The sequence below is a fragment of the Protopterus annectens genome, chromosome 15.part0 (genome assembly GCF_019279795.1).
Source record: "Protopterus annectens isolate FY-2018-M chromosome 15.part0, PAN1.0, whole genome shotgun sequence".
NCBI classification, from domain to species: Eukaryota; Metazoa; Chordata; order Ceratodontiformes; family Protopteridae; genus Protopterus; species Protopterus annectens.
The window spans coordinates 407,605,278-407,623,666 of record NC_056749.1 but is presented as its reverse complement, the minus strand read 5'-3'; the positions used below and the strand labels follow the sequence as shown (position 1 = coordinate 407,623,666).

General features: G+C 42.8%; 1 protein-coding gene across 1 annotated transcript in view; it reads right to left on the bottom strand.

The window, feature by feature from the left end:
• Window positions 1–18,389, bottom strand: part of BRWD3 (bromodomain and WD repeat domain containing 3) — a 1,896,258-nt gene that overhangs the window by 820,668 nt on the left and 1,057,201 nt on the right. The window contains exon 25 of the mRNA XM_044057276.1: window positions 12,340–12,464. Coding sequence (XP_043913211.1) covers window positions 12,340–12,464 — 125 coding nt within the window. The remainder of the gene's footprint in view (window positions 1–12,339; window positions 12,465–18,389) is intronic.

Sequence of the window (18,389 nt, the reverse complement as noted above, 5' to 3'; positions counted from 1 at the left end):
CACACACACACACACACACACACAGTAAACAATGTATAGTGAATTGAGCAACAGAAGCAGCATGTTTTTTCCTTAAAATAAACTGTAGATAAAACATTCCTCACAGTTTCACAATTTGTCAGAACAAATTTTAACATACAAACATAACGATTCAGAATTCTGAAAATCAAAGATGCAGAGGAATAAACTTTCTTCTCATACCTATCAATAATTTTCCCATCCTTATCAGAAAGAAAAGGTTTAGAAAAAAACTAAGGGCTTAGCAGCAGTAAGACCAACTAAAGCTATAGCTGGGTCAGGTTTGGGAACAGTGTATAAAAATGTAAAAGACTGAGGGACTTTATACAGCCTACTTGCCTTTTTAGGGGCAGCTGGCTATAAGAACAAAAGCAGGCAGTAACATGCATTCACACACACACACACACACACACACACACACACACACACACACACACACACACACACACACACACGCATACATGCACGCCTTCTAAAGCTGGCAGAATAAGAGGAATGGGCATAGCTTCTGGAAAATCCTTCTAGAACAACTCATTTTGTGAGGGAACTGAAAAACCTCAGCTCTCCCACTGAAAATACTGTCACATTTTAGCAATAGTCTCAGAGAAAGAAAATCCCTACAGGGAGAAACAAACTATGCTCTCCTCAGAGCCTAAATCAGAAACCAGAGGAAAAAACTGCATCTGTCCCCAGATTCAGAATCTTGAATCTCTTCAGAAAGAGGATTCCCTCTTTCTTTTACCAAAAATAACTTTACAAGAAGGATCAACAGCCTGACTTAAACCCCTGAGCCAGACCCAGTAAACTACTCCTATCCCAAGAAAATTGACAGCTAGATACTTGCTTGGTTTCATTTTCTTTTTGACAGAAAAAATACAGCCAAATTTGTTAATGCTGGCAGCAGCTTCCCCAGGACTGGGCATACCATTCTGACACGACATGGAAATATTCCCTGTTCCATCTCCCAGGACTAACAAGAGTGGCTCTCCCTTGCCAATTAAGGGGACCCTACAGCCACACTTGATGTGGTTAATCCCCAGTCCATAGTGGCTGTAGGCACTACAGAAGGATCAGAGTTAAAAGTTGAGTGGTCGGAGGTACAACAAATGGCCATAGCAGAATCACCCACTTATGGCTGAAGCAAATTGCTAGCCTGCTATGGTGGCAAAGGGTGTTTGCTTCATTTTTTTTCTTTTTCTGGATGGAAAAAGGACTGACCATGGGGACTGGCAGTCTGTTCCATGTTAAAGCTGAAAATGGTACCACCTTCCCAGAGGAAACAAGCAACTGCCAGTAAACCCTACCTGTCCACAAAAGTTACTTTTTGTGATAACAGTAAAAATCACTTTAAAACACCATTCAAGCCCCACAAAAGTAAAATAAACAATTTATCCACAGGAAAAAAAAAATATCAGTTACGTTACACCATGTTTAAACTGAGAGAAAAACAAGCACGCTGTGATGACTGCAGCAGTGTAACATGATGAACATCATACTGTTACGGTAGCAGTAAAACTCTGAAGGGCTTCACACCTAAACTTGTCTTTTAGTCAGTTCAGCTCAAGCTACCTGACAGTTTAGGCACATGGAAGGTGCCCTGAAGCTTTGGAAGCTGACCAGCTGCTATATATCCTTGGCAGGATATACCTCATACTGCTGAAGATATCACAGCTGTGATCAATATGATGAACGTTAGGAAATACCAACAGTTACCCAGTCCAGAGGGATTTCAAAGTCTAACTGTTTTCCTGCTAGTATTCTTTGCCAAGGGAACCATAGACTATCGCCATCAAATGTAACAACTTCAGTTTTGGGAGGACAGCTGGAGCTACTTGGCTGAGATGCTCTTCAAGTTTGGGCTTGTAAGTTCATGATATGTATGCAACAAGTTAAACCTTCTTCAAAGAACTCTGCTAAGAGCATTTAAAACCTTACAAATAATTTTCAGTCCAAATATCCTAATAGGAGGCTCAATTTTAAATTATGCTCTAGATTACAGTCAATCCACTGGGCAAGTTAAACCCAGGTTTTGGCACTGATGGACCCCCCCCCCAAGCAAAAGGGAACAAATGCTCATTTAGCCTACATTACAGTGAATATGCAAAATTGTGGTTTCCCGGTCTAGTACACAGACTAAAAAGGCAGTCCTTTTGTCTCTTACTTCTGTCCAACAGAAGCCTTGATTCACAGTGTTTTGATGTGAATACACTCTATATACAGGCATGTACCCAAAAGAGTTTGCTACAGTACATGCAACACTTGCAGACACAGTGTTCTGTGTTTCACCCCTCCACATAATTAAACTTCAAGCTCAAGGGCTTTGAAAATGCACATACCCTTTTGGTCCATACACATAAGAACACTTAATCCTGCCTAAACCAATGAATGAAAATAAAACCAAATCAAGGTGAAAAAGTGCTTAGAAAAACTAAAACATAAAATAAGCACTGGACACCACATCTCCAGAAAGTAGCACACAGTTTAACAGGCACCACAGGAAAATCTACAATGTCAACACAGTTGTAAAAACAAACGCTCCGGTAAATCCACATGTTTTCAGTTTTGAGGAAGTCTTTTTGATGCAAACGTTTGGATTTACAGGAGCGTTTATGTTTTTACAACTGTTGACATCGTAGATTTTCGTGCGGTGCCTATTAAACTGTGTGTTACTTTGTGGAGACGTGGTGTCCAGTGCTTATTTTACATTTAATGAATGAAAATACTAAACTATAAAATTCAAAATGTCAACTTGTTCATAATGAATCAAACACAATGAAAATAAAAAGGAATAAGATACCCAAAGATGAAAAAATGAACTGATATGGTGAGTCCTCACACATCTTTCACATTTTTAATTCAAGGATCCCCTGCAGTAGGTGGCAACCTTGGGCAGAATCCCAAACAATGTCTCATAATCCTATACAGGATGGAAGGAGCATGAAAGAGAGAATGCCATGAAGGCCCATCATACCAACACAACACTGACCTTACGCAGCACAGACACAAGAGATTCTGCCTAATACAAATGTATGGATAAATAACCAAGCCACCATAAATGCAGGTCTATATTAAATCAGTGAAAACCCACTTCAACGAACGGCATTTCATCGGAAATGCCATTCACTGAATTCCACTCTTACAGGGGCTGTGTGCCCCTCATACCCCCCCCCCCCCACAATTTATACCGACTCCAAGATCACACTACAGTGAGGAAAGGGCAGTTTTTCTCATCTTCACTGTACTGCAATCTCAGTATGAACAGCTCAAAGAATGGCATGTTCATTATAAGTGCACTGAAAATGCAGTTTGCTGAACTGAATTTTCGATGATCTAATATAGACCCTATAGATACAGTTCTGAAACAAAAAGCAGAATCAGACACTGCCCCCAGATGGCTTATTAGCCTGCAGATAACATGCTGCTCAAAATCAAAAAGATCTTTTCAGTGGCTTCAAAATGCTCATTCCACTACAGATCCTACGGATACAGAAAAGTGAAAACACAAATCCGATCACAAGAAGGTAAATCTACATGTCACTGAAGCACTGGTGTTGAGAGGTTTTAGATCAGAAAAATGAATATTGCAATATGTTTCACCATAATGTTTTGTATTGTGAGCTAGCAGAGTGCTTTTAATGGTTTTTTGCCCTTTTCTCCTTTGTGGTGGAACTGCAAATTTTTAGCATGTGTGGGGGATGACAATTGTGTGCATTTTGTAGGTTTTTTTTTAACGCACTGCTTTCGGTACACTGTTTTCAGTGTTTAACTTTCAATAAAAGGTGATTCAGAAAACAGTGATTCAACCACACATAAGTAAACTCATGGAGAATGCATTCTCTTATAGTTTTCAGCATGCAGAAAAGAACACTAGGAAATAATGTACTAGCTGAGTGACAACTAAGAAGCCATGCTCCGGAAAAAATGAGGAATCATCCTGACAGAAGACTGAGCCTTACAGAAAATAAGGTACAGTATGTCACTCAAAAAAATATGAAGTTCAGAGACAGACTGGGTAACTGCAAATTACTGAGATTGCAGTACAGCATCATTTTTAATGCCATTCTGTTCATAAAAGAGACGTTCAGTACAAGCTAAAAATGAAGGACTTCCTATAGAAGTTACTTCAACAGTTTATTGCTGGCAAGTATCTTGCCCTTCATTAAATGATACACAGAGATATGACCCACATACACCAACAGTAAAATCAAAAAGGGCCTAAACATAAAGGATGCCCAACATATGCATGTCAAACCTGGGGGGCTTTACACACAGGACAAGAGGATACACCACAACCATGATGAAAAAATATTTTCCATCTGGCAGTGTAGGTGGCCAAAATGGGAGGTTTTTTGATGGCCTTTAAGACCCAAGAGTGGCCCTTATAATTATACAGCAGCTGAACAAAAATATCAGCCAAATCCCTGTCTCACTTCCAAAAAGTGGATGCAGGTGAATACTCGTGCATCAATCTACAGGAGAGTGAGACAAACATATCAGAGAATCCAGTGACTAAGAACTTGGAGACCATTACGGTCAAAATGGATTCCAACATGTAGTTAGGTCTATGCTTGGGCCTCCTACATTCCAATATGCAGTTAGGTCTGTGCTTCGGCATCTAGGACTTCTTATTTGGTTGCTTTCTGACAGTGGTCAGAAGACAAATTGTCACAGATCCTTCCACTGAGCCCTTCTACTGCCAATGTTCAAACGTGAAGATTCTGAGGTTCTCTCTCTATAAAGAATAGTTGTATAAAATTTTACCATAACCATAGATGTCCTCCTCCATGTTGCAGTATTCCAAACCCCTGGGTTATCCTCTGCTTACTACCTGAATGTCCAGCCAGTATACAAAAGCTTCTAGTCACTGCTAAGTATGTGGGATGTCTGATGTTGGCTCAGGGAGCGTTGGCCATAAAAGTGACGTCTGCACATACCATACCATACCTCAGAACTGAATGCCCCAGTCAGACCCCAATCCTAGGACAGCTGTACGAGTCCAGTGTCATCCAAGAAGGGACAGTTTATTAAAAGAAGGGGGAAGAAGGGAGGGAAGGAATACTGCACCATGGAAGAGAAGGACATCTATGGTTACGGTAAGTTTTTACACTATTCTATGTCCTATTTTCATGTTCCAGTATTTTAAACCCTTGGGTGAGCACCACAGCTCAAAGGGAAGAGGAGGGAGGAGGCTTGGGACAGTTTTCTAGAAATCCATGAAGGATTGCCCTGGCAAATCCCCGCTCTAGATTTGGAAATGTGGTCCAGTTTGTAATGTTTGTTAAAGGTATAGACAGAAGTCCATGTAGCTGCCTCTAAAACGGAGGCAGTGTCCAGTCCCTTGAAAAAAGCTCCAGATGAAACTATAGCTCTAGTACAGTGAGCCTTAATTTTGGATCTTGGATATTTTCCATGGTAAGTGTAGCAAAAGGTAAAGGCCCTGGAAATCCAGGCAGAAATAGTCTGTTTTGTCACTGCCTTTCCCAGAGCACTGGGATGAAAGGAGACAAACAATTGGTCTGATTTCCTAACTGACTTGGCCTTGTCAAGGTAAAATCTAAGCTCTGTCTGAACATTAAGGGAATGCAAGAATCTCTTACAGTCATTCTGTGGATGTTGGAAGAAGGTGGGCAGATGAATGGCTTGGTTTAAGGATAACTCATTGACCACTTTGAGCATGAAGGAAAGACTGATCCCAAGAGTCACTCTATCCTTGTGGAAGGTGAGAAAAGGAGGAATAGCCATGAGGGCCTGTAGCTCTGGCACTCTTCTGGCTGATGTCAAGGCTACTAGGATTACGGTTTTACAAGTACAGTGTTTCAGAGAAGCCTTAGATGCTAGTTCAAAAGGAGCTACCGTGAGCTTCTCTAAAACATAGTTCAGATCCCATGGTGGTAGAACCGGCTTCCTAAGGGGCCCAAGTAGTACTCCCTTTAAGAAGAACTTTGCAGGTAGTCGAGATGCAAAAGGGGGATCTAGAGGCAGACGAGCTAAAATAGTAGCAAGGTGGGCCTTAACAGAGGAATACACCAACCCTGTCTGCAAGAGTTCATACAGATATGACAATACCAAAGGAATATCACCTTGAAATGGGTCCAACTGTCTTTGTAGACACCACATGGATATTCTTTTCCACTTAGACAAATAAGATATTCTGGTATTAGGTTTCCTGGTCTCCTGCAGGACGGAGCACGTCCTCTGTGTAAAGGTGTCCGTAAGGGATCAGAATTCTATCACCCACAGGTTAAGTTTCAGAAACTGTAGGCTGGGATGGCTTAGGCATCACTTGCCCTATGTGAGAAGGTCCATTCTGTGGGGTAACTTGTGGTGATTGCCCCTGGCTAAATGCAGAAGGAGGGGGAAACAATGCTGTCTTGGCCAAAAGGGTGTCACGAACAAGATTTTTAATTTGTCCTCCTGGATTTTCAGTAGGACTTTTTAAAGAAGCGGAAAGGAGGGGGGAATGCATAGAGAAACATCCCCTTCCATGAGACTGAGAAGGCTTCCGTTGCCCTTGTCAAGGAACTGGGTAGCCTGGTGGAAAATAATGGAAGCTGTCTGCTCACAGAGGAGGCAAACAGCTCTATCTGTGGTATACCCCACTTGTGGACTATGTCCAGGAACATATCCCTGTGAAGCATCCATTTGTGGATTGTGACCTGGACCTGCTCAAGGTGTGTTTTGAGCTGAAGGGAAATATACTGCCTGGAGAGCAACTCCCAGACTTGGAGTGCAAGTCTGCACAGCAAGTAAGACTTTGTTTCCCCCTGCTTGTTCACATACCATATAACTGTAGTGTTGTCTGTGAACAATTTCAGGGGACCCTGGTTTACAGTATGTTGGAAGGCTTTCAGTGCAAATAAAATTCTCTCATTTCCCTGACACTGATATGCTCCTGTCTGAAGGAGACTGACCAAGTACCCTGTACCCTCAGGGTGACCATGGCCACTCCCCATCCCAGATCTGAGGCATCTGTGTACATCACCTAAACAGTGGGCGGGAGGACTTGTAAGGGAAGCCCTGGGTTGAACGTCGCCACCAGAGGACGTCTTTCCTGAGAAAAGGAAGGAAAGGGATGTTGTACACCAGGGATGTGAGTGCTGTGTCCAGAAAGACCTCGGGTACCATTGCAATTTTCTCATGTGGAGCCTTGCCAATGCAACATTGGATTAGTGGATGTTACATGACCCAAAGTCTGAGGCATTGCCTGGTTGTCAAAGTGGTAGTTTGGAAGACAGAGAAAAGGTACTTCTTTAAGTTTTCCACCTTTTGAGGTGGAAAGAATGCCCTCATTACATCCGTCCTTATTCTGCACCCCAGGAACACATGGTCTTGTGAGGGATTCAGATTGGACGTAATTGATTTTGAATTCCAGTGCTTGCAGGACTGATATGACTGTAGCTGGCATTGTAGGGACCTGGAACATTCTGCCTGGATCAGGAGGATGTCCAGGTATGAGAAGATTTGAATCCCTTGGGTCCTGCAGTAAGCAATTACTGGAGCCAAGCACTTGGTGACTACCCTTGGTGTAGTATAGAGTCCAAAGGGCAAAGCAGAGAACTGAAAGTAAGAGGAACTCACAGAAAAAATGTAAATATCTCCTGTAGATGGTCCTTATGATGATATGCAGGTAGGCATCCTTTTATGTTCAAAGTGGCTAGAAATCTCTGAGGCACTAACAAGGGGAAGAGGGTCTGTAGGGAAGCATTTGAAAGGTGGGTACTTGTAGCAAAAGATTGAGGTGGGAGAGATCCAGGATTGGTCTCCATGGTGCATCCCTTCTTGGGACTAAGAAGAGTCTTGAATAAACCCTTCCCTTTTCTGCTATTTGGATGGGTTGTATTGTCCTTTCAGCAAGCAGACTGTCTATCGAACAAGCAGGAGCAGGAATCCTTTACGAAACACAATTTCAAGTGCGTTAATTTCAGTACACTTTTCGTCGAGAACAAACCCAACTTCGTCAGAAGATAAAAAGTAAAACAAAGAACCGTGGGCAATGCAGTTAATATACCAGTTATTTGACACACCCTTCATAATTCCTAATTAATTAACCAATTACTTATACAAGCCTTTAAAGAAGGGTTCAGTTTTTCCTAGCATAAAAGCCCACCATAGGCAGAACGTTAATAGAGACGATACATAATAGAGTAAAAAAATGTATGTATATATATATATATATATATATATATATATATATATATATATATATGTATACATACACACAAATTGTGTAAACATGTTAAACATATTTAAGCACATAACACATAAAGGTGTTCATTAGTTTAAAATTTAGAAAGGACATGTTGTCTTTAAAAACTCTTGAAGTTAAGACATACTGTGTAAAAAATCTGAGATTATATTTCATATCTAGTATCAGTAATTCATTATCATTGTCCACAACCAAACACCCTGTTAAATTTAACAGTTGATACAACATTCACTGTTAATATTAGTTGCAGACTGTCTATGACTGGCTGGAAAAGCGGGAGTTGTTCTTTAGGTGGCTAAGGAATGCCCCTCAAGGCGGGTGGGGTGATCCAGGTCATGAAATAACCCTTTTCTATAATAGATAAGATCCACCTGCCTGAGGACAGCGAGAGCCTTAGGGACAGGGGAATGACATTGAGAGGCTTGGGCAACAAAGGCAGGTAGTCACAGACTAGCTGCCATGTCTTGAAACTGAGATTTCTGGGCAGGGGTCTGGGCAAGTCTAGAAGGAGCCTGTTGCTTCCTGGTGCTCTTTCTGCCCCTGAAAAGAGGTGGTGGGGCAGAATGTTTCTGATAAATTGGGTTTTGGAGGGGTAGTTCCTGTGGAATTTGGGGATAGGATATACAAACAAGTGATTTAGGTCCTGTAGCTCCTTCCCCTTTTGTTGAAAAGTTTTGAATAACTCAGCCACTTCTGTCCAAACAAATAGTTGCACAAGTGCAGTCTACAAGAAAAACACGGAAATGCAAAGTAGAAGGAACAGCACACAGTGGAGGATGAATAGGTTTCCACACCACACTTTAGTGAACAATTGAATTGAGCGCTTTCATCCCTGACAAATCGGGGACTTAAGAATTTGATAAAGATTTAGTATGGTGTATTGTTTGTAGACTTGCTGGCAGTAAGATTCTTTTTCATTCACTCAGGACTTCACATTTGAAAGATTTAAATTATTTTCAAGACATGTTCCACCCTGCTCTGCAGTTTATCTGTTTTGAGTTCTGAACAAAAAAATACTGGCAGTGTATAAAGGGATATGTTCAGAAAGTGTAGATATTATCCCCTTGGAAAACACAACATGCAATGAGAAGCTTGATAGCAGTTTTAGGAAGCTGAATGATAGCAGTTTTTGGAAGCTGAATGCAGCTCATTAACTTGAGTTTAAGAAGATAATCTTGTCAGAAACCTGTATGCAGCCAAACTACAGGCTGCAGAGCAGGGTGGAAATGTCTCAAAAAGAACTGAAAGCTTTCAAATGGGAAGTCCTGGGTGAATGAAAAAGAATCTCACTGCCAGCAAATCTACAAACAATACACCATACTAGATCTTTATCAAATTCTGATGAAGTCCCCAATTTGTCAGGGATGAAAGCACTCAATTTGATTGTTCATTAAAGTGTGGCGTGGAAACCTATTCGTCCTCCACTGTGTGCAGTTCCTTCTACTTTGGGTTTCAGCCACTTCTGTCCCAAAAAGGGCCGAGTTATCCAGAGGTGCATCCAGAAGTTTTGCCCTAATGTTGTCAGGCAAAGGCTGCAATCTTAATTAAGAATATCTTCTCAGGACTGATGCAGATGCAGCAAATCTGGCAGAAGCTTCAGCAGCATAAATGCATCTGATTGAATGCCTTGTGACCTGGGAAGACGGGGAAAGAAGGGTAAAAATGTGTGCCTTAGAAGTAGAGTCACTGAGATCTGGAAAAAGCTTGGTGGCCTGGGCCAACAGATCTAGGGCACACTTTGACATGTGTGTCTGGTAATTAACTTTCCTGACCAGGGTAGCAGAAGTATATACTTTAAGTTAATACGCTCTACAGCCTTACTGTCCTTGTCTGTAGACAGGACAGACATGGAAGGAAGCAGTTTGGAAGGCTTATCAGCAGAGACTGAGACAGTACCAGGGTCTGCAATAAGCCTTCGAGGGGCAGGGAGTCATGAATCAGGGTTAACAGAGGCTGCATTGAAAGCATCCAAAAAGGCTGGCAAGACAGGTGGAATACCTGAAGGAGCAGGAGCGCCTATTTGCAGGAGTTTGTAATATCTTTTTTGGACCTCTGACATCTCAGTGGAACCCCACTTAAAGAACTCCCTTATTTCAGAGATGGTCGCCCCAAAAGGGAGATCTTCACCTGGAGAGTCTGTCCAAGCAGAATCTGCCTCTGGGAAAGCATAGCCAAGGGGAGATGGCAACTAAGACACACACAAAAAAGTCCTCTGAAGAAGAGTCAGAGAAATCCTCAGCTACAGATTGAGGGATGTCTTCAGCCCAAGGCCTAGGGCTAATTAATGGAGAAGCAACTGGTGGGGAGGCAGGCATAGCATTGCCTAGGACCATGAATGCATTAAACAAACTCTGTGAAAAGGCTTGCCAGTCTGGTTGGCTTTCTGCATGGGGTGAAACATGCTTGGTCTTCAGTTTCCTTTTCAGGGAAGGACCTAAGGAAGGCCTAAGTTCAGTATGCTCTGGAGCCATGGAAGGATCTATCTGGAAAGCTGGTACAAGTAGAGGTTCCCACTCATGATCGGCAGCTGATGTCTGCGAAATTTCCACAAACGTGCCTTCCTCTCTAGGTTCTGTGGCCTCCCAAACTGTACCCACTATACCTATATCGGCAGATTCTGAACGTTCCTCCAGACTGTCAGCCACAGGAAGGACATTTGGTGGAGGAGGTGCAGCAGCAGATTAAGGCCTAAAAACACTGGCCTTCTTTCTAGGTGGCTCGAAGGCCTGACCAGGCAGCCCTTCTATAGCTAGAGCTAAGCATTTGAGACTCTGGTTTTCTAAATAAATGTTAAGGGCATGCAGACAGCTGTGGAATGTCTTAGGGACAAAGGCTTGACAGATTGTGCAGGTTTTTATGGTCATGAGTAGGCCCTAAACAGAAAAGGCAGAGCTCGCGGGCATCCTTATGGGGGATATGATGACCTTAAATGTGAAGATCCAACGGCCAGGATGGCAGGAACAGCTGACGTTCAACTGGCAGCAGAGAAGTTCTGAGGAATGGCACGTGCAGAAATCACTTTTATGTCCCACATACTAGCAGTGACTAGAAGTTTTTGTATACTGGTCGGACATTCGGGTAGTAAGCAGAGGGTAACCCAAAGGTTTGGAATAATGCAACGAGAATAGAAAGAAATTACTGGTGCCTCGCAGGACTAAAGCACTAGCAAAGGTGAATACAGAAAATTACAAAACTAGTCTCAATCATGCTGCGGAAAGCGCAGGTAACATTTAAAAGGTTTGTGCTTTTTCTGCATCAAAATCAGGAACTTTACAACAATGTAGAGTAGATCTGAACTGTGAACATAACATGATTACAAAGAATAGGGGACTAATGGCTACCTTCCCCAAAAACGCAGAGTAAGGATGCTGCAATTTGGCTAAAATAGGTGGATATACCCAGGCCAAAAGGTCTTGAGATTAACAGAAGCCATGAGAGGGGAGTCAAGAAAGATGTACCCAGTCACTCCAGACAGCCTCTGGCACCACCCAAGTAGGACCCAATTATGAAGTTCCCTTTTACTATAAAAATTTGTGCTCATTTCCTCTTCTCACTTTTGTTGAACGTGTACTGACATAATGCAGTCTTACCTGTCACTACATTTGGAAGATGACTAATTCAAACTGAAAAAAATCTAACACCAACCTTTACCATCTCTACTTACACCTGGGCATTGCACTGCTTACATACACCGATTAGATAATATAAAAAAAAAAAACAAATTTAACAGATTAAGTCCATCTGGCAATGAGCATTTTCATCAAGTGTGCATCACAACACAAATCAAAGTTTATAACCTAAAAAAGCTAATTTGATAATCTACTCTGTTGTCCAACAAACACCCTTTTATGCCAATTTAATCTGATGATCAATAAAGAAATTTACCTTGTAAAAAAACAGACCGTCACACAAGAACTAGCAAGTACCTCCCTGCTTAGAAGGAATATAGCCTGCCCATCAATTAATGGGAATAACTCTTATTTTTACTAGGTGGAAAACAAGCAATGGTTCTGCCAATTTCAATTTCATCCAAATACATGAGTCAAATGACAATGAACCGACTTTAAGACATGCACAATAGAACTGTACATTACTGACTGCCCACGTTTTCTTACTTGAGTGAGAAGGACTCCTCAGTCATTCTGCATGAGATGGGATCTAGGAGAGCAAGCTTCAAACAGCACAAGGTTGGTGGCCCAGCTTCATACTTAATTCCAATGATTTTTGCAAGCTCCTGTTCCTGTTGGTAGCAGAAATACAAATCACATCAGTTGTTAAATCAAAACAAAGCATGGAAAGTACAACACAAAAGCAAAGCAAAACACCAAAAACAATGTAATAAAAAGTAGTTATGTCTTACCATAACACGTTCCATCTGTATTGTCGATCTTCACTAATCCGTGACTGTGGGCACGATTCCAAGCCTCAGAACACACTCAGCCATTATTTAGCTCGTGCCTTCCAAAACTTTTGAGCTAAGCTCTACCCATAATGCTCCTTACCAAAACACCTGAAATCAAGTTTGCATACAACAGTGACAGACAAAAAATAACAGATCAGAGGCCATATAAGTTTGCTGATGACACCACAGTTGTGGGGCTCATCACAAGGGAGGATGAAAGGGTACAGAAATGAGGTGGCATCCCTAATCAGTTGATGCGAGGGGAACAACCTTGACCTGAATGTAAGGAAGACCAAAGAGATTATCATCGACTTCAGGAAAAGAACAAACCACCCAGTGTTCAAGATCAATGGTGAGAGTGTGGAGAGGGTTAAGAGTATGAAATTCCTGGGTACCCACATATCAGAAGATCTCTCGTGGTTGGGAAACACCAACCAACTGGTCAAGAAAGCACACCAATGCCTCCACTTTTTAATAAGGCTGAAAAAAGCTAAGCTTCCACTTCATATTCTCTCCACTTTCTATAGAAGTACAATAGAGAGCATCCTCACCTGCAACTTAAAAGTGTGGTTTGGAAGCTGCACAGTTACAGAAAGGAAGGTGCTACACAGAGCGGTGAGAGTTGCAGAGAAGGTAACAGGTGCCAGTCTTTTATTGATACAACTTTATTCTGCAAGAAGCGTCTGAAAGGTCACCAGAATAATACAAGACAACATGTACCCTGTGCATGGACTGTTTAACCATCTAGCAATGGGCAGGAGATATCGCAGCATCATCTGCAGGACTATAAGATTAAGTAAGTTTCTAACCTACAGTGTTTAGACTTCTGAACTCTGGCACTAGTCCCAGGGGTCTGGGACACAAGTCCATTTTTATTTATTTGCGCAATATCTACTTAGATTTATTCCAAGTAAGTGCAATATTTATTATATCCATAGTATTTAACTCAAATGCAACATTAGACAAATAACTTGGGCATTTCAATCTGTAGTGTGTTTTGTATTATTTTAAATAGGGTAGTTAATTTAACATAGGGGAGGGTATTCTTTTCTTATACGAGTGTTGGTAAATGCCTCTGCTCTTGCTTGCATGTATTGGGGTAGTATTGTATTTGTTAGCTATGTTTATTCCTCTACTTGTATGTGTTGTTTCACTTTCCTTTGTACCCTCGAGAACTGAGCTGATGCACAAAATTTTGTTTAGGCTAAACGTGTGTAGTTCTAAACGACAAAGTTTACTTTGACATCTGTGTGTCTATTATGAAAGCCAATCTTTAGAGAGATCTGATCCATCAAGAGTTCTAAGGGCAGGGGTAAGGAGGTAGGGAATTGTCAAGGATTAGTAAAGATTAACAACACACAATAAAGAAGTTACGTCTTACCATAATATTCTATCTGATGTTGTCAATCTTCTCATAAACCTGGATTGTGGGACACAGTCCTAGCTACAGAATATTCCCGAGTACCATCAAGCCAAAAGATACACGTCCCCTAGAGACCAGGTCCAGTTTATAATGTGTAATAAAGGTATGAAGAGATGCCAACGTTGCTGCAGCACAAATATCTTCTAAAGCAGCTCTGCCATGAAAAACTGCAAATGCTGCTATTGCTCTAGTTAAATGTGCTTTTACAGGTCCTGGTGGGTGGAGTCCCTTTCTGCTGTAAACAAAGGTGATACAGTCTCCAAGCCATTTAGCCAGAGTAAAGAATAGTTGTGTAAAATCTTACCATAACCATAGAAATCCTTCTCTTCCATGTTTCAGTATTCCAAACCCTTGGGTTATCCTCTGCTAGCTACCCGAACACCCAGCCAGTATACAAAAGCTTCTAGTCACTAATAGGTCTGTGGGGCATCTGACATTGGCCAAGCGAGTGTGAGCCATAAAAGTGGCATCTGCACGTACCTTTCCTCAGAAATGAACTTCCGAGTTGGACTCCAGTCCCAAGCTAGCTGTAACAAGTCTTATGTCAACAAAGGAAGGATAATTTCAATTGAAAAAAGGGGATAGGGGAGGAAATGAATACTGCAACATGGAAGAGAAGGACATCTATGGTTATAAGATTTTACACAACTATTCTATGTCCTTCTATTCTCATGTTGCAGTATTCAAAACCCTAGGGTGAGTGCCAAAACTCAAAGGGAAGAAAGGGAGGGTGGCATGGAACTGTTTTCTATGAAACCATGTAGGATGGCCCTAGCAAATCCCACTCTAGACCTGGAGATATGACCCAGTTTGTAGTATTTAGTGAAAGTGTGGACAGATGTCCATGTAGCTGCCTCTAGAATGGAAGCAGTATCCAGTCTTTTAAACAAGGCTCCAGATGAAGCCATGTATCTAGTGGAGTGGGCCTTAAGTTTTTTAATTTAGATTTTTCCTGTGGTCAGTAAACAAAATGATACAGCCCTGGAAACCCAGGCAGAAACTGTGTTTTGTCACTGCTTTTTCCAGAGCCCTGGGGTGAAAGGAGACAAATAATTGATCAGATTTCCTAATGGATGTGGTCTTGTCAAGGTAAAATCGAAGCAATCTATGAACATCAAGAGAATGCAAGACTCTCACCATCATTCTGGGGATGTAGAAAAAAGGTGCGCAGGTGAAAACCTTGGTTTAAGTACAGTTCATTGATCATCTTGGGCATTAAGGGGGGATTGGTCCTCAGGGTCACTCTATTCTTGTCTAAGAGGAGAAAAGGAGGAGTTGGCATGAGGGCCTGGAGCTCTGACACTCTTCTGGCTGATGTCAGGGCCATGAGAAGTACAGTCTTCCAAGTACAGTGCTTCAGAGATGCTTTGGATTCTGGTTCAATGGGAGCAACCACAAGCTTCTCTAAAACGTAATTCAGGTCCCATGGAGGTGGAACTGGCCTCCTGGGGGGCTGAGATGCAGTATTCCCTTGAGGAATAACTTTGCAAGATGTAAGAGGAGGGCCAAGAGGCACATGAGCTGAAATAGCAGCAATGTGGGCCTCAACAGAGGAGTATGCCAGCCCTGCTTGCAAGAGTTCACACAGATAGGACAGCACACTAAGGGGACCTCTCCTTGCAGTGGGTCCAGCTGTCTCTGCAGACACCACATGGAGAATCTTTTCCATTTGGACAAACAAGATCTCCTAGTGTTCAGTTTCCTGGTCTCCTGCAGGACAGTTAGCACATCCTTAGTATAAGGGGTCAAGAGTCTATCCCCACAGGGTTAGGTTCAGAGATTCCAGGTGGGGATGGATTAGGGATCCCTTGTCCTGTGTGAACAGGTCCACCCTGTGAGGTAACTTGCGATGATTGCCCCTAGCTAAATGCAGAAGGGGGGGGGGGCAATGCTGTCTTGGCCAAAAAGGGGTCACCAACAAGGTTTTTTGTTTTCCGCACTGGATTTTCAGTAGAAATTTTTGAAGGAGTGGGAAGGGGGGAATGCACAGAGAAACATCCCCTTCCCAGAGATTGAAAAGGCATCAGTTGGCCTCACTAGGGGGCTGGGAAGCCGGATACAAAATAGTGGTAGTTGTCTGTTCAGAGGGGAGGCAAACAGATCTATTTGTGGTGGACCCCACTTGTGGACAATGTCCAGAAACACATCCCTATGAAGCATCCATTGATGGGATTGTGACATGGACCTGCTCAGGGTGTCAGCCTGAGTGTTCTGTGCTGAACGGATGTAAACTGTCTGCAGGGAGACAGTTCACTGGGCCGCCAGTTCCCAGCTTTGGAGTGCAAGTCAGCACAGCAAGTAGGATTTTGCTCTCCCCTGTTTGTTCACATACCACAGAATTGTAGTGCTGTCTGTGAACAATTTCAGGGGTCCTTGGTTTTAGGACATGTAGAAAGGCTCTAAAGGCAAACAAGAATCCCTGATGTTGATGTGCTCGTGCCTGACCAGGTACCCTGCTCTCTGACTGCCTAAAGCAGCTCCCAGCCCATATCTGAGGCATCTGTGTACATCTCCTCAACTGGGGGAAGGGGTTTGTAAGGGAAGTCCTGGGTTGACTGTGATTTGCTCTAACCACCACAGGATCTCCTTCCTCAGGCAGGGAAGGAAGGGAATATTGAAGTCCAAGGCATGTGAATGTTGGGTCCATAGTAACCTCAGGTACCACTGCAATTTTCTCATGTCGAGTCTTGCCAATGGCAACATAGGGATAGTGGAAGCCATATGACCCAGTAACCTGAAGTACTGTCTGGCTGTCATAGCAGTGGCGTGGAGGACAGTTATTGCTTTAGGTTTTCCACCTTTTGGGGCGGAAGGAATGCTCTCATGGCATCTGTCCTTATTCTGCACCCCAAGAAAACTTGGTCCTGTGAGGGATTCAGGTTGGACTAGAGGTAACTGATGCTGAATCCCAGTGCCTGTAGAACTGAGATAACTTTGTGCAGTTGGTGAAGGGATGTGGAACATTCTGCCTGTATCAGGAGATCATCCAGTTATGGAAATATATGAAGATCTTGGACCGTGCAATAAGCAATAACTGGAGAAAGACACTTGGTGAATACCCTTGAAGCTGTACAGAATCCACAGGGCAAGGCAGAGAACTGAAAATGTCAGGAACCCACAGAAAAATGCAAATATTTCCTGTATTTGGACCTTACAGAGATGTGTACGTAGGTATCCTTTATGTCCAAGATGACTAGAAATCCCTGAAACATAACCAAGTGAAAAAAGGGTCTGTAGAGTAAGCATATGGATGGTGGGTACTTGTAAGAAAAGGTTGAGGTGGGAGAGATCCAGGGATAGGTCTCCATGGTCCACCTTTCCTTGGTACTACGAAGAGTCTGAAGTAAAAGCCCTTTCCCTGCTCTGCCATGGGAACAGGTTGTATGGTTCCTTGAGGAAGGAGGGAGTCTGACTGGCTGAAACAGGGGAAACTGGTCTTTGGGAGGCTGTGGGATGCCTCTCCAAGGAGGAGGGATGATCCAGGTCATGAAATAACCCTTTTCTATAGCAGACAAGATCCACTTGTCTGTGGTAACGCTTCACCAAGCTAGGAGATGGTGAGAGCGCCTTAGGGACAAGGGAATGGAGTTTGGGGATGTGGACAGCATGAATTTGAGGTTTCTTGCAGGAGTCGGAGTAGGCTTGGAAGGAGTCTGCTGCTTCCTGGTGCTCTTTCTGCTCCTGGAATGGGGGATTGTAGCAGAGTGTTTTCTAATGAACTGGGTTTTGGAGGGGTGGTTTCTATGAAATTTGGGTATAGAGGAGACAAGTGTTTTGAGGTCACAGAGTTCCTTCCCCTTTTGATGAAGAGTCTTGAATATCTCAGCCACTTTGGCCCAAAAAGGGCAGAGTTATCCAGAGAAGCATCCAGGAGTTTGGCCCTAATATCTGGTAAGGGCTGTAGTCTTAACCATGAGTATCTTCTAAGGACTGAGGCAGAAGTCTGGCAGAGGCTTCAGCAGCATCATAGCTGTATCTAATTGACTGCACTGCGGCTTTAGTAGGCAATGAGATGAAGTTAGATATTTGAGCCTTGGCAGGAGAGTCAGGGAGGTCATCCAAAATTTAGTGACCTCAGATAAAAGGGCCAGGGCATACTTGGATATGTGTGTCTGGTAATTTACTGCCCTAAAGGCCAAAGTAGCAGATGTGTAAAATGTTTACAAATGCGCTCCACTGTCTTACTGTCCTTGTCTGTAGGAAGGACACAGGTGTAGGGAAGCAATCTGGATGGTTTATCTGCACAGACTGAGACAGTGCCAGGGTCTACAGTAGGGCATTTAATCAGGAATTTAGCCCCTTCAGGGACTTTATAGAATCTGTCAGGTCTTCAAGGGGCA